The sequence below is a fragment of the Lineus longissimus genome, chromosome 9, assembly GCF_910592395.1.
Source record: "Lineus longissimus chromosome 9, tnLinLong1.2, whole genome shotgun sequence".
Taxonomy (NCBI): Eukaryota; Metazoa; Nemertea; class Pilidiophora; order Heteronemertea; family Lineidae; genus Lineus; species Lineus longissimus.
The window spans coordinates 7,343,978-7,357,715 of record NC_088316.1 but is presented as its reverse complement, the minus strand read 5'-3'; the positions used below and the strand labels follow the sequence as shown (position 1 = coordinate 7,357,715).

The 13,738-nt window shown below is 39.1% G+C and overlaps 1 protein-coding gene across 1 annotated transcript; it reads left to right on the top strand.

Moving 5' to 3' along the window:
• Positions 1 to 12,475: 12,475 nt before the first annotated feature.
• Positions 12,476 to 13,204, top strand: LOC135493607 (uncharacterized). The gene has a single exon (XM_064781078.1). It carries the CDS (start codon positions 12,476 to 12,478, stop codon positions 13,202 to 13,204), a length of 729 nt encoding a protein of 242 aa, XP_064637148.1.
• The last annotated feature ends 534 nt before the right edge of the window (positions 13,205 to 13,738 follow it).

Below are 13,738 nucleotides of genomic sequence, written 5' to 3'. Positions count from 1 at the left end.
ATAGTATAACTGCAATATGTGGTCAGGATAAATGGTATGAAACTGATTTATATTCTTAAATATTATTTACTCTCAGACATGTATCACAACCAGCAGTCCACCGAAAAATGTGCAGTCTGGGTCAGACATGCCAGACAACCAACACCAGTCCACCCAAAAATGTGCAGCTTGTCAGCAAGGGTCGTAAACTTAGACATCAGTTGGAAGAAGATGATGAGTCGTTCAAATGGTACGCAGACAGGTAAGATGCAGTAGCATGATTTCATTACCATTACCCTGTGAAAATATGCAACAGAAGTATTCTGAGACAGCTTCAGTACTGTCATGCAGTGAAGTGTCACAGTAACCATGGTAACCATTCATAGTGATGTTGGGGCAGTTTCTGATTCGGCCACAAGGCAAGCAGGGGGGGGGGGTGGTTGTCACAAACAATCTTAGAAATTAACCAATACAGTGACAGCATAATACTGTAATGCTCTACAGGGTGGCCCTGAATTATTTCCCTCACACAAGGGATACACAATAGAATTCTATTGTGCAAGGGAAATTAATTATGGGCCACCCTGTAGTGTAAATGAGTGTGTAAAGCTGAACTGCATGCACAAAACCAGATCACCCCATGTGGCAATAGAAAGAAATTAAAACGACCGAAAGGCCCTTCTGAATACGGCCTGTAACATGATAGACCTCACGGCCGTTAGCTAGGTAATTTTTACTTGTGGAGAAATCCCTCGGTCTTGTTACTATGAATAGCCTGCCGACCACCGCGCCAACGGCGGGTTGAGTAACCAAAGTGGCTTGGTATATAATAAGGAATACGACCAGGAGACCCGGGCTCGCGATTTTCAAAGTTGGTCAAGCAAATCATGGAGGTATTAGACTTCCATGAGCAAATCTCCTGCTACACCATCGACGAGCCGTGTAGTTGGTTCCACATTGTAGCATACACCACCAAGATGAGAAATTACCATATAATTTTCCCTTTTCATCATTCTGTTTACGTTTATAAAGCCTTGCTAGTTTCTATTCTTGGTTCATAAGAGTATCTCGATATGGGTTCTTCGTAACCATGTACGAATTCTTGGCATATGAACCGATCTTACCTGTTTTAAACTGATTTTCCGGCGAAATATCGAAGAAACTCGCACGGGATTTGGCGCATCAGCAAATTTCTCCGCCAGTTGACGAAGTACCCAAAAACTGATTACGCAGTAACCATTCCTGGCACATGACCTAATTATTATTCACTTCCGATTTGGGTCCCTCCCTTTTATTATCATAATCGACGCGTTCAAAGTTGGTCAAGGGAAATTACTTCATAAATCATGCAAATTACCACGAGGCGTCATATTTGCAGATCAACCAATCAGATCGGAGATTCCACAGGAGTCATGTGATCAAATAAATTGTTAAGGCACATTGTTGTCTAACGGCCGTGACCTCTAATGCTTCGATGCGCTTGATTTCACAAACCAGCAAGCCGTGGGACGATGCGGACCTTCGCAGAGAATTTTGGAAGGAAAAAAATGAAAATGTCCTCTCATCGGGACTCGAACTCGAGACCTCGGGTTTTATTTGCCAGCAATCTTATCCTCAAGGCCACTGGGCTGCTTGAAATGCCTGTCGTTTTATACGCCTTGATAGAATGTTCAAACATTTGTGTGTAATCTCTGTTCAACATCTTTGAGCGGCTTCCAGTGGGCAACTGCAGGAAGAAAGTCATTTTTTCTTTGCTGTGCGTGATTATGTATGCGGAGTCTACGTTTTCTCTAAGCAATGTTCACCTTTGTCTTGGTATCTTCTTCTATTACATGTACTTGAGAAAATTTCTGGTTCATCTCTCAAAAATAAAGCATAATCGCCAATGATATAAGATGTATTTGCTAGCAGTAGTTCACAAGAAGCCCTCTAGCTCAGACGGTTAGAGCGTTCGTATTCTGAGCCCGAGTTCCCGGGTTCGAATCCCTGGAGAAGATTTTTATTTTTTTCTCTTCAATAATTCTCCGAGACTGTCCGCATCGTCCTGTGGCTTGCTGGTTTGTGAAATCAAGCGCATCGAAGCATTGGAGGTCTATCATGTTTCAGGCCGTATTAAAAGGACCTTTCGATCGTTTGAATTTCTTACTATTGCCGCATGGGACGCTCTGGTTTTGTGCATGCAGTTCAGCTTTAAACCCCGGAACTCAAAGAGGTCCCATGTGCTGAGGATCTCATGCCCAAATCCCTAGTAAGATCGTGAACATATTCCATCAACATGGAATCAAAATATTATATTATGGCCACAAATTGTTGTCAATGAACCACAAAATGTTATTGATATTGTGCCTGTTTTCAGGGGTTATCACACATGTGACTCCATCATTGAAGCGCGATATAAAGGTGACACGGAAACATACACCGTCGATAACCAAACTAAAACAGGGTACACTGATCATTTTGGAAGTAAATGATGGATACAATTCTTCTTCCAACAAATATGATACAGTAAACCCCAATAACTGTGTAACCAAACCAATTCCTCTGTTGTGACCATTATGTCTATTTCTGGGTTAATCTCCACACAACTGTTAACTCTCATTATACTCTATGCTATTTTTAATTCAACCAAATTTAAATGTTGGTCATCGTGGTTGTGTGTAGTGAATACGCTTAGTGCAATTATCACGATAGTATTGACGAATCCAGGTTTCCTTTCCATCTGTTTGCGGCTTTTTAATCCGTGTCTATCCAGGTCACTATTTTTACTTGCTGGGAAGTTGATTTTAACCCAGGTTCTAAAGCCCACGGTATTATAAATGTTATGTTCACAAATATTAACAGTCTCACAGCGGAATCGGGTCATAGGTTGGATGATTCTGCTCTGATGAGTAGCGAGCTAATAGATGTCGCCTGCCTGAGCGAAACAAGGTGCAATTTAAATCCCGGGATTATCAACATTGATTGGTATCACCTCCTGGATCAATCATTCTATAAACCATCTTGCAGGGGTATGTTAATCCTTGTTAAAAATACACTAGTTTTCAAGAGACGTCAGGACCTAGAAACCGACTCTTGTATGTGGGCTGAAATTAAGACAAATAATAAGAGCATTTTTGTAGGGCTTTTTTACCGTTCATCATCGCAACTGGCAGCCGAGGGTGACAATTTTCTTCATTTATTGGATCAAAACATTAGCTCTGCACCCAAAGTTAAGTCGGATCCCGTCATTATTGGTGGGGATTTTAACGCTAAGTCAGCAATGGTGGTTAGAAGACATAAACAGTGTTGAGGGTTTAGTTTTGTATGACATTGCAGTTAAGCATTTTTTATACCAATTAATTCATGAGCCAACAAGGATATCGGCTAATTCTAAATCTTGCTTGGATATTTTTTTTGTAATAACCTCGGTTTTATGAATATAACAGAAGTCCAGGCTCCCATCTCATTATCAGATCACAGTTCAACCTTGATAAGTACATAATTAAATTGTTCATAAGCATAAAATATTGAGATTTTCCTTAGCTGATAACATCAACTTGAATTAATCTGTAGAGTCATTTGACTGGAATTCCATAATAAACGGTGGTAACTGCGATACGAGTTGTCAACTTTTTACCTCAAATTTATTGTAATTTTTTTATAAATTTGACCCAAGTTATGAAAAAATTGTAAACCCCAGGGATATGCCATGGTTTACAGCTAACATTGGTCGTGCTTTTAATCAGCGGAATGACCAAGAACCATTCTGAGCACAATGGGTGATTTTAAAGTAGGTGTTGGTGTTAGCGTTGATTGTTAGTGTTGGCGTTAGTGTTAATATCTACCCCTAAACACCAGGTGTTGTGTTAACACTAACACTGGTGTTGGTGTTAATACCAGTGTTAGTGTTGTTAACAAGGTTGTTAACAATGTTGTTTAACAATGTTGTTAGAGTCAGGATCAGTAGGTTGAATGGCCAGTTTTTCCAGAAATTGTGAAATACTGGAAGTGGCGGCTAGGTTGTTCAAAGTTTTGGTTAATCATGTAAAAAAACTGGTAACTCAGGCCAAGTCTTCTTTTAGCGACAGATAATGTAACTCGTTAAATGAAAATTCCGTGAGTAGAAAGAACTATTGGCATATTCTTAGGCAATTTCTCGGCAAGAAGTTTGATCCTGGTATACATTCTCTGTGTTAAAAACTCGCAAATAGACAATGATCGAGCTAAGTGTAAGATCTTTAAGGACATATTTGCAAGTAAACTTAATCATATTATCATGATGAGTGGTTTTCACCAGTGTTTCATGATTGTACTGATGTCAGGATAGATAATGCTGTTATCACTAAAGATCAAGGTCATAAGGCTAGAGTTAACCTCGACCCAAGTAAGCAAGGTGGTGAGGATGGGTTGTCAAACCGTTCACTCAAACTAGTAGGGAGCACTATTGATCTCCCATTGATTCAATTGTCCAATAAGTTTGTTCAGGAGGGGTACTTCCCTTCTAATTGGAAATTAGGAATTATTGTTCCGATCTTCAAGCTTAAAGAAACGCGGGCCAATCCTGACAACTACCATCCTGTTTTTGTATTAAATTCTATCTCAAAGGTTTTTGAGTGGTTAATTTATGACACAATGTATGACCATCTTTCACTTAACGCCATAAGCCTCTTTCTGTAGCCTAGGAATTTCTCCACACATCGGTAATAGCACCCTGGCAATTTTTGACCCAGTGGTTTTTGAGAAATTGAGGAACTTTTGACCATGAGTGTTCCAACACCAAGGGGGGGGGGGCACAACTTCAAGATCGACCTTCCGAACCAGTGGGAGGCGGAACGTTACTTTGAACCGGCTGTTCCAAGTAGTTCCCGGGGAAATACTCTACCTATATGACGTCACAATAGTGCTTGCATGGGACTTTGCTCTCCCAGTTAAAGTACGTTTTGCGGCTTGGTTACAAAACTGCAATAACTTTAGCAATATTAGTCTTAATTCAACGCAACAAAAAGCATTCTTTTCTGCAAGATCTACCCTACCCAAAATATATCAAGAGATACTGTGTGGGATATTGAGTTTTTGCTATATCAAATAGTATACACTCTGCTAACTTTACCCCCATTTTGGCGTTCAGAAATGCCAATTAAGTCTAGAAAAGTAAATTGGAACAACATGACACCATTTTTCGATCCATCATATCAAAAATCTCCATACTGTTGGGGTAAAAGTATATGAATAGAGGTAACTGGATTTTTTTACAGCCCGAAATTTACTGTTTTTGCTGTATACCACTATTTATTGGTTTCTATGGTGACCGACCATTAAATAACATAAAATACATTTTACATAAAAATCGTATTAAATTGAAGAGGAGATAGTACCATTCAACACAAAATTCGAATCACATCAATTGGTCATGTTTTAAGAAATCTACAGGACTTTCAATGTTTTGAATCAATCTCATAAGTTTTATCTTATTCATTAAAATTGAAGTATCAAAAAGTCGTTGTTGAGTGTTCGCGACGGAAACAAAAGATAAGTCGGGTTTTTTGGCATAATTATTTAGTTCGTCGGTCCCCATAACGGACCTTCGCTTCCGTTTTGGCATTTTACCACTTTAAATGAGTGAGAAATATATTCTTCAAAAAACGAGATTTTGGTCATTTCTGGACATGTGTGAATAACCCCTAAATGATAACGAAAAGCTTTCTTGATTACAAAGCTATGCATACCATACTTTTATGGCTAATGGAATAGTAATGGTTCTTTACAGGGAAAAACGATATAAGGATTACTAAGCATGCTTTTTGAGAAAAGTACAAATGAGTTCCTCTTGTATCACCTCTTGGATTTAAAACAAAGCAAAAAACTTCGTTGTTGATTGTTCGGACCTTTAATATCATTTTTTTTTATTGAAACTTTTTTCTGTTATAGCCCATAGCATGAAATGAGAGACCATTGTTGCCGATTTTCTAATTTTCCCACCGTTTGAAAATTTAAAAAAATAACGGTGAGCAATAGGTAATCTTTCAACTGATTTCGGCTAAATTTCAAAGTGGCGTGTATCCTGTAATTCTTCAAATAATTCAACATTACTTCACACAGTTAATTAGTAATAGGGTAGTTGAGGCAATGATAATGTGCTAATTAGGGTCGGCTCACGATTAATCTCAATAAAATCAGCTTTAACCAATCTATACCATGTTTCTATACATTTTCGTATTCGCATGAATATCCTTAACGTACTGATGAAAAATTGAGTTGCTGTTTCGATGTATTATTCACTTAAAACAAATGGTAAAACACATTTTTGAATTATAAAGCTTGTTGTCGGAGCGCTCATAATCAATGCAGACTATCAGTCTTTGGATCGGACACCATCCCCATGGAGGCTACCATATTGGCTCAAGTTGGTCGGAACCTTTCACGCGTTCTGATTGGCTTACAAAGTGGAGATGTGGCCCCTCGCGAACACCACATTTGGAATGCTTTTCAACAGGATGACGCTTCAGTTGATGCCAGTCGTGTTGCTAAATGTTGGCGAAACTTCAAGTGTGCTATTAATTACATGCCTGGGTGCCTGGCTTGTGGCTGTCGGGTAATTTCAACAGGGGATCCATGGGTTGAGATCATAGCGGTATAATGCTGTTTTTACTTGAAAAACTTATCTCAAGTAAACTCTTTCGATCACATTCTTTGGCCGTAAATATTAGTACCGACAGTATTTGCGAAGGTTTTCTTTCCGTCTCGTTTTTTTCCCTATCAGTAGTGGTGCAACTAATGCAGCCTGATTTAGAAAATTTTAGAGTGCATAAGGAATATCATTATACCATATAGAATTTACAAGTCAAGAAGGTACTTCTTCATGAATTATTTGGTAATATTTTGATGTATTTATGATAATGGCAACAACAGAAGTCACATGATTTTATGTTAGGAACACAAATTTCAGTGACAATAAATGTAGCTGTTGCTAGTAAAGGGCATAAAGTACGACTACAAGAAATATTAGGATGCAAGTTAGCGTTTAGAAGTGATGCCCATGATATTTTGTTATGAATTTTTTGATAATATTTAGACGTATTTATTTGTGTACTTTGTAACTGAAAATTATGGGGGTTATATATATTCCACTGTCATCTTTTGTTTGACTAGATCAGAGGTGTACCCACTGTAAAAAGCAGCATGATTTAAAAGAAGAGGTCACTGTATTTTATTTGAAGTACTTTTGCTAGAGTGCATAATGTCAAATAAACGTTCTGATATACCATATAGCATGTACAAGTCCGGAAGATACTGTAATCCCTAGCAATTTCGTGTGGGACCGACAAATTTCGCGTCCCCAGTTTCATTGTGAAAATAAGAAGTCCTGAATGACTGCTTACTGAAGGAAATAACCTAAATTTGAGTTAATGAAAAACCGCGAATAATTTGGAAGCAACATTTTTTAAAATTCTTTTGGTAGTGAATACATTTGGGTTTACAGCACTTCTCTCTATGAATTATAATTGTAATATTTTGGATGATTCATTTGGCTAATTAGTTAGTATTGCAGATGATTGAGCTGGTGAAGTTCTGGTGTCGAGTTTTTTCATGTCAGTAGAGGTGTACCCGTTGGAAAGCGACATCACAGAAATAGAGAATGAACCTTCTTTTGTTTACTTGTTGCTAGATTGTAGAAAGTCAAGGAGATATCATGTTACCATTCAATACTAGTATTTAAAAGTCAGGAAGATACTTGAATGATATTAGTAATATATTGCATCATTTATTTGGGTAAATTTCTTATGTTAACTGAGTATGGAATTGGTACAGTTTTATTTCTGTGTCAGCTTTATGTACAAAGTGTCTCATTTCAGTATATAAAGGGGTAGGCAATTATCGTGTAGCTGTACTTGATTGTTGGAGTGTGTGGTGATATGGCCACAAAACAATATCCTTAAGTTTGATGCTCCTTTGTACAATACTTTTGTATCCCGCATATTTGTTGTTTATTTGTTATTAGGTGTAAACTGCTATTTAGAATCCTGCTGCACTTTATTATTACTCGGAGTCCTCAGATGAATTATGGTCCGAGATTTATACGTCATGCAATGTCGATTGCAGTTCTTATCTATTTAAAGGGGGCTACAGGCAGAAGCTAGGGGGTCAAATTGGTGGTCTTCGTGTGACTAAAATGCACAGTTAGGAGACTGGGTCGTGTTCATTTTATCGATAAATATATTCCAGGTGCAAGCGTGGACAGTTCCGAGATGCTGTGAGATAGGGGGGACCCATTGGCGATTTTGTGTAACTCTCAATCTTGTCTACCTGGCTACTGCCTACAGACTCCCTTTAAGGGTATATACATTATAACATTTATAACCGCTCAGCAGATGAACCAAAGTTTTGTCCCTTTTAGGTTTTCGCATTGTTGCATTTGCACCTGTCTTATATTTTGATAGGAAATGATAAAAAATGGTTGGTAGGAATTTTTCAGTTTTATTATTCTTACCCAGAAAGTATGCCTGGGCTAAGGTGGTTTGTTTTATAATGTCATGCATCTTTCATCCAAGTTCTGGGACTGGTAAACTTTTCAAAATATCGCTGGACTGTGCTTGTTGGATTACTTCAATGTGTGGATGACATTAGGCCAGTAGCATGCATTCAGTTTTTTGTTGGCATGAGGCCTCCTTTAGTTTGTATTGTCATGACCTTGTAGCCTTCTGGCTTCTCATTGTTTCAAGTTTCCTGGTAGAATTGACCTCAAGTGAAAATAACAGTAAGGGGCCATCCATTTAGTATGTACGCATCAAATTGTGGCTTTTCATACCACTGATTAGACCCAGTTCGGTGCACTTCGAGTGAAGGAGCGTACAGAGATCAGTATACCTATATAAATATTCGGACGAAAATGACTGAGCACAATTCAAGCACTGGCCTCTGCACTGTTTTGTTAAGGCTTTCACTTAAAACATGGTAAAGGAAAGATAAATTGACCAAATTATGGTAGATTTTTTTATCTTTCAAAAAATTAAATTTTTGATTAGGCCGATTACCACAACTTCATTGCGGAAAATATTTAGTACGGGGTTGTAGTAAATAATTCAGGCAGAAGCAACCGGACAAATTCAAGGGTAATATATTAGAGTTGATTTAATTACAAAAAGTCCCCTATAATCAAAATTAGAACTAAGTGCTAGTCTAAACCAATAGCTAGTAAAACATTCGTCTTAAATCCATAGTTGATGTGTGGTATTCATCATTGTCATTGTCGTCAACGTCATCAAAATGTTATCATCATTATGATCATCATGATCATCCTATGTCATATACATGTACATGTATAATAACAATCTCATCTTTTCCCATCTTAACATAACATCATTTAGCGCTATGTTTATAGGAATTACTTCATCTCATTCAATTGTGTACATGCAATAGTGCGACATCTTATGCCAACATTTCTTCCAAGACGCGAGGACGCGTCTTCTTCGAAGGAGGGAGCTGTAACAGTGTCCAGAAACACTGTTTGTTATATTTTTGGACTTTACCATTCTAGGCCTTAGAGCATACATTTTTGGATCAGACATGTGGTTAATATTTACGTGAGCCAAGCTGGTGTCTGTTAAGGTTAGCAAACCTGCGATTACTGCATTAAATGACAACATATTGTGTCGATCACGAGTGTATCATCCCATGCTAGCATTTTGTGATTGGTCCTTTCCGATGATCTGATGACACGTTTGACTCCCGAAGGGTAACATATGGGCACAAACTAGGAAACGTGGCTTTTTCTCTTCGACCATCCTAGGCAATGGACGCATATCAGGGACGCGGGTAATTTCTACGGTAATCCATAATTTCCGATTATTCCTCAGCTACATGTATGTGAGGCTGAAGGCTAAATTGTCTATAGCCAGGCATGAAAATCATGTTCCCCGTTCCTGATATGGCCTCATAGCCAAGGTAGGTCATATCCCGCCTGCGCTTCTATCCACTAATTAGGCCTATTGGGTTGTTCTATATTCTATCAAGTTAATCCCCCTCTCTGTAAAATTATCCCAACAAAATCATGAAACATATATCGAGTATTTTAGTTGGTTCTTTCGGTATCTCTCTGCTGAGCGACCGCAGTCCCTCTTGCATCGAAACTGTGAGTCAAGATCTCACCTCTGGGTAGGCAAACTTACGTTAAACTGGGTATCGGCTGATGGTTCTATTCTACTGTATTTAGAACCAACATCCAATATCTAGCCATCCGTAATACAGTACACGAATCTGTACGAAGTACTAAGAATCTAATGAGAATAGCATCCGGATTTTGCACCTTTTAATATGTCGCATACGCTGTTGCCGCTGACTTGGCCTGTAACCATGGTAAGTGGCAGTCGCAGCTGGTCTTACACAAGACACAATCAAATTCGTTATCTATCTTCGCCCTTTGAGTGAAAGACACACCTACCTTTGCTTTGCTTCGGGTTGAGTTGCCCAATGATTTCTAATCTTTTTTTCTTTATACTCCTACTTTTATATTTGTTGATTCACTGTTCCAGCAGAGATACATTGAGTCACAATACGCTCCGCAGCTGATAAACTGAAGTATCTGCAGATGTTTATTAACAGTTAATGCTATATTTAATTGGCTAATTAAATTGCAATAATTGATTTTTTAGTATTGATCATAGTCATACTTTAGTCTACCGAGAATAGAAGGGGCAGCCTCAAATCAAATTGATATATACAGTGTTAATGTGTAGTGGGCCTTAAAGGACCATTGGTATTATTGAGGCTGGGGTTCACCTATGACACATCTATTGTGCGCTTCCAACAAAAATATCTATAACATATTGCTCACAAAGGGTACCTATTTATTTCACTGTATGTTTTAATTTCAACCTTTGTCTGCCGCTTTTCATAAACAAATTTCCATTTTGACCGATTAGAATAGAGTTAATCAGCTTTTAAATAGCGGTCGTAATTTAAGTTTTGAACAGACCTGCAGACTTCACGATACGTCATATCCGTTTCCGATTTGGACTCTCACATCGAGGCATGGTGCGTGCAGGTGCTTATTTATATCTATATCTTATATTCATACGATGCGTTTTTTCTATCAATACATTCCATTTAATTGGTATAAACAAACTATTGCCCCAAAAGGCATAGATTTACCATTTTCTGAATATTGCGTTTTTTCCGCCCAAATGTTAAGCGATCGTTAGGATATAGAATGCACAGATGGCTATATTGTCAAAAAATAAGTTTTCAAATATAGCCATCCATTAAATAGAAAACTTGTAATAGAAATCTGAAAATATCACGTGCCGACCGCTAGTAACAGCTTTGTTACTGTAATTCACTTCATTCCCTCCACTGCCTCTAGCTGTTCGGATATTCTGTGGTCAGTTGCGATCACTTGTGGTCAATTGTAAACAAGGTCAATGGGCCTATCTCTCTGACTGACCGACCATGAAAGCCGAAAACTGCATTGAAGCAAATCTTTGAAAAGAGGATATCTGCGCGAGGAAGAGAATTAAATCTGCGTTTAAATGGTATGAAGTAAGCAATAATTCAAAGGATCGCCGCTTATCAAAAGTGCTGGCTGTATGTGAACCCGAACCTTAAGGGCATTATTACGAAGCTGTCGGCTGTCCAGTCGCTTTCAATTCCACAGTCGCAGTTCCCATCATTGAAAAGGTATCAGGACACTTCCCCCCTGGACATTTGCCCCCCGGACTTCTGCCCCCGGACTTCTGCCCCCTAGGACATCTGCCCCCCGGATTTTTGCCACCCGGACATTTAGCCCCCCTAGGACATCTGCCCCCCGGACATTTGCCCCCCGGACATTAGCCCCCATAGGACTTCTGCCCCCCTAGGACATCTGCCCCCCGGACATTAGCCCCCATAGGATTTATGAATACATTGTTTCTTTTCTATTTATAGTAACGATAATTCTATATATATTTACGTAGCGGAATGCTATTTCGATGCTTGTGACGCGATAGGCTTGCGTAGCTAAGCCCGAATAAAAAAACGTTAGTTGGCGTCCCCTTCCTACCCGACAAAGTGCTCGAGAGCCCAAAAAAATTTATAGTGCATTTTACACTAGAATGTACACCTACCCGGATTTTTCCATATTTCAGATTTTTTTTATTTGCTCAGCAGCTATATTTCGGCCTTAAAATGAATTAAAAAAAACAAAAACACCTCCCCCTACCCACCTCCTCTCAGAAGCAAGGACGCTAACCAGCTTTTTTTAAAAGTTGCCTAATGATACGCCTTTTCTGAGAAATGCCTCTCTCATACAATGTTTCTGTGAATCTATTTTTAGTACATGTACATGTGACCGACAATAGAGCTTGTACTAGTACAGTTCTGCCAGTGTCAATCAGTCATGGAGTTCATAGCAACTAGTCATGGAGGGAGGAAGCTTCTCTTTTAAGGTTTCTGTTATGTTAAGCAAAAAGATTTAAGCGAGGGGAAGGAAAGTTGGGAATGTGAGCAAAGACGACGAAGTGAGTGCAAAGCAAAGTTGCACATCATGAACAACCAGGTTGTGCAGAGGGTGAACGACCATACACATGCTGGAGATGCTGCTGGAGTTGAAATGCTGACAGTGAGGAGCAATATGAAACAGAGAGCGGAAGAAACAGAAGAAACTCCACAACAGATAATTACAGCAGGAGTGCAAAACATGAGTGATGCAGCCTCTGGAGCTATGACACCCATAACAAACGTCCGCAGAAATATCCGACGAAACAGACAGCGTGCTGGAAACCAACCTCCTGTCCCGGCCAGAGCTGCAGATGTTATTATCCCCAGACAGTCTCAAATGACAGCTAGAGATGGTATCTTTTTACGGTTTGATAATGGTGAAGGAGAAGCTGACAGAATACTCATTTATATGAGTGAAGATGGGCAACAATGCCTTGCAACGTCTGATTTCTGGTTTGCCGACGGAACATTTAAAGTAGTGCCAGAAGTCTTTTTCCAACTGTACACCATTCACAGTTTAACAGCTAACGGAAGTGTTTTCCCTAGTGTGTACGCTCTCATCACCAATAAGAGACAGGATACCCATGCGCGTGTTCTTCAAGAAGTGTCGGCCATCGCAGGTGGGGTGAACGGCCTCCAGCCGACAAAAGTGCTCATTGACTTCGAACGGGCAGCCATGAATGCCATACTGGGCGTGTTCCCCGACGTGGAGGTGAAAGGATGTTTCTTTCACATGACTCAAAATGTATATCGTCAGGTAAATATGCCAAAGTAGGGGGAAAACCTGAAATTTTGGTTCGTTCAAAATAAATCAGACATACCAATTTCAGTATGCTTGGAGTTCCAAAAGAAATTGGAACATTCCAAAAATTGGAACGTCTGTCATATGACCTCCCAAATTCTTTTTCTAATTGATTTTTGATAATCGTACCCGGTATATTTGATTCTCCAGGTTCTTCAACTCGTCACCAAGGAGGATACCGCGGTGACGTCACGGCTTTTCCAAGATGGCGCTGCATATTGTAAACAAACTCGATCCACGGCCAAGGGAAAATCAAGTCATCAAACAAAGTTAGATTTTTCGCATCAAATCAGAGTTATTAGTACTTTTCTGCTATGAAATAAGTCTTCAGACAATAAGTTATCATTTGAATAATGAAAAGTGCTGTTTTGATGGCGAAAAATAGGGTTTTTAAAACCAAATAGCCGGGCACCGATCTTCCAAAATTAGCGATGGTTTCAAAACAGTCTCCCAGATATGGGGCAAACTCTTCATTATCATAATGGGATTTTGAGGCATGTTTACAGA

Bases quoted from the DNA above. Each gene is read 5' to 3' on its own strand.
- LOC135493607 (XM_064781078.1), top strand. From the start codon at position 12,476: ATGAACAACCAGGTTGTGCAGAGGGTGAACGACCATACACATGCTGGA.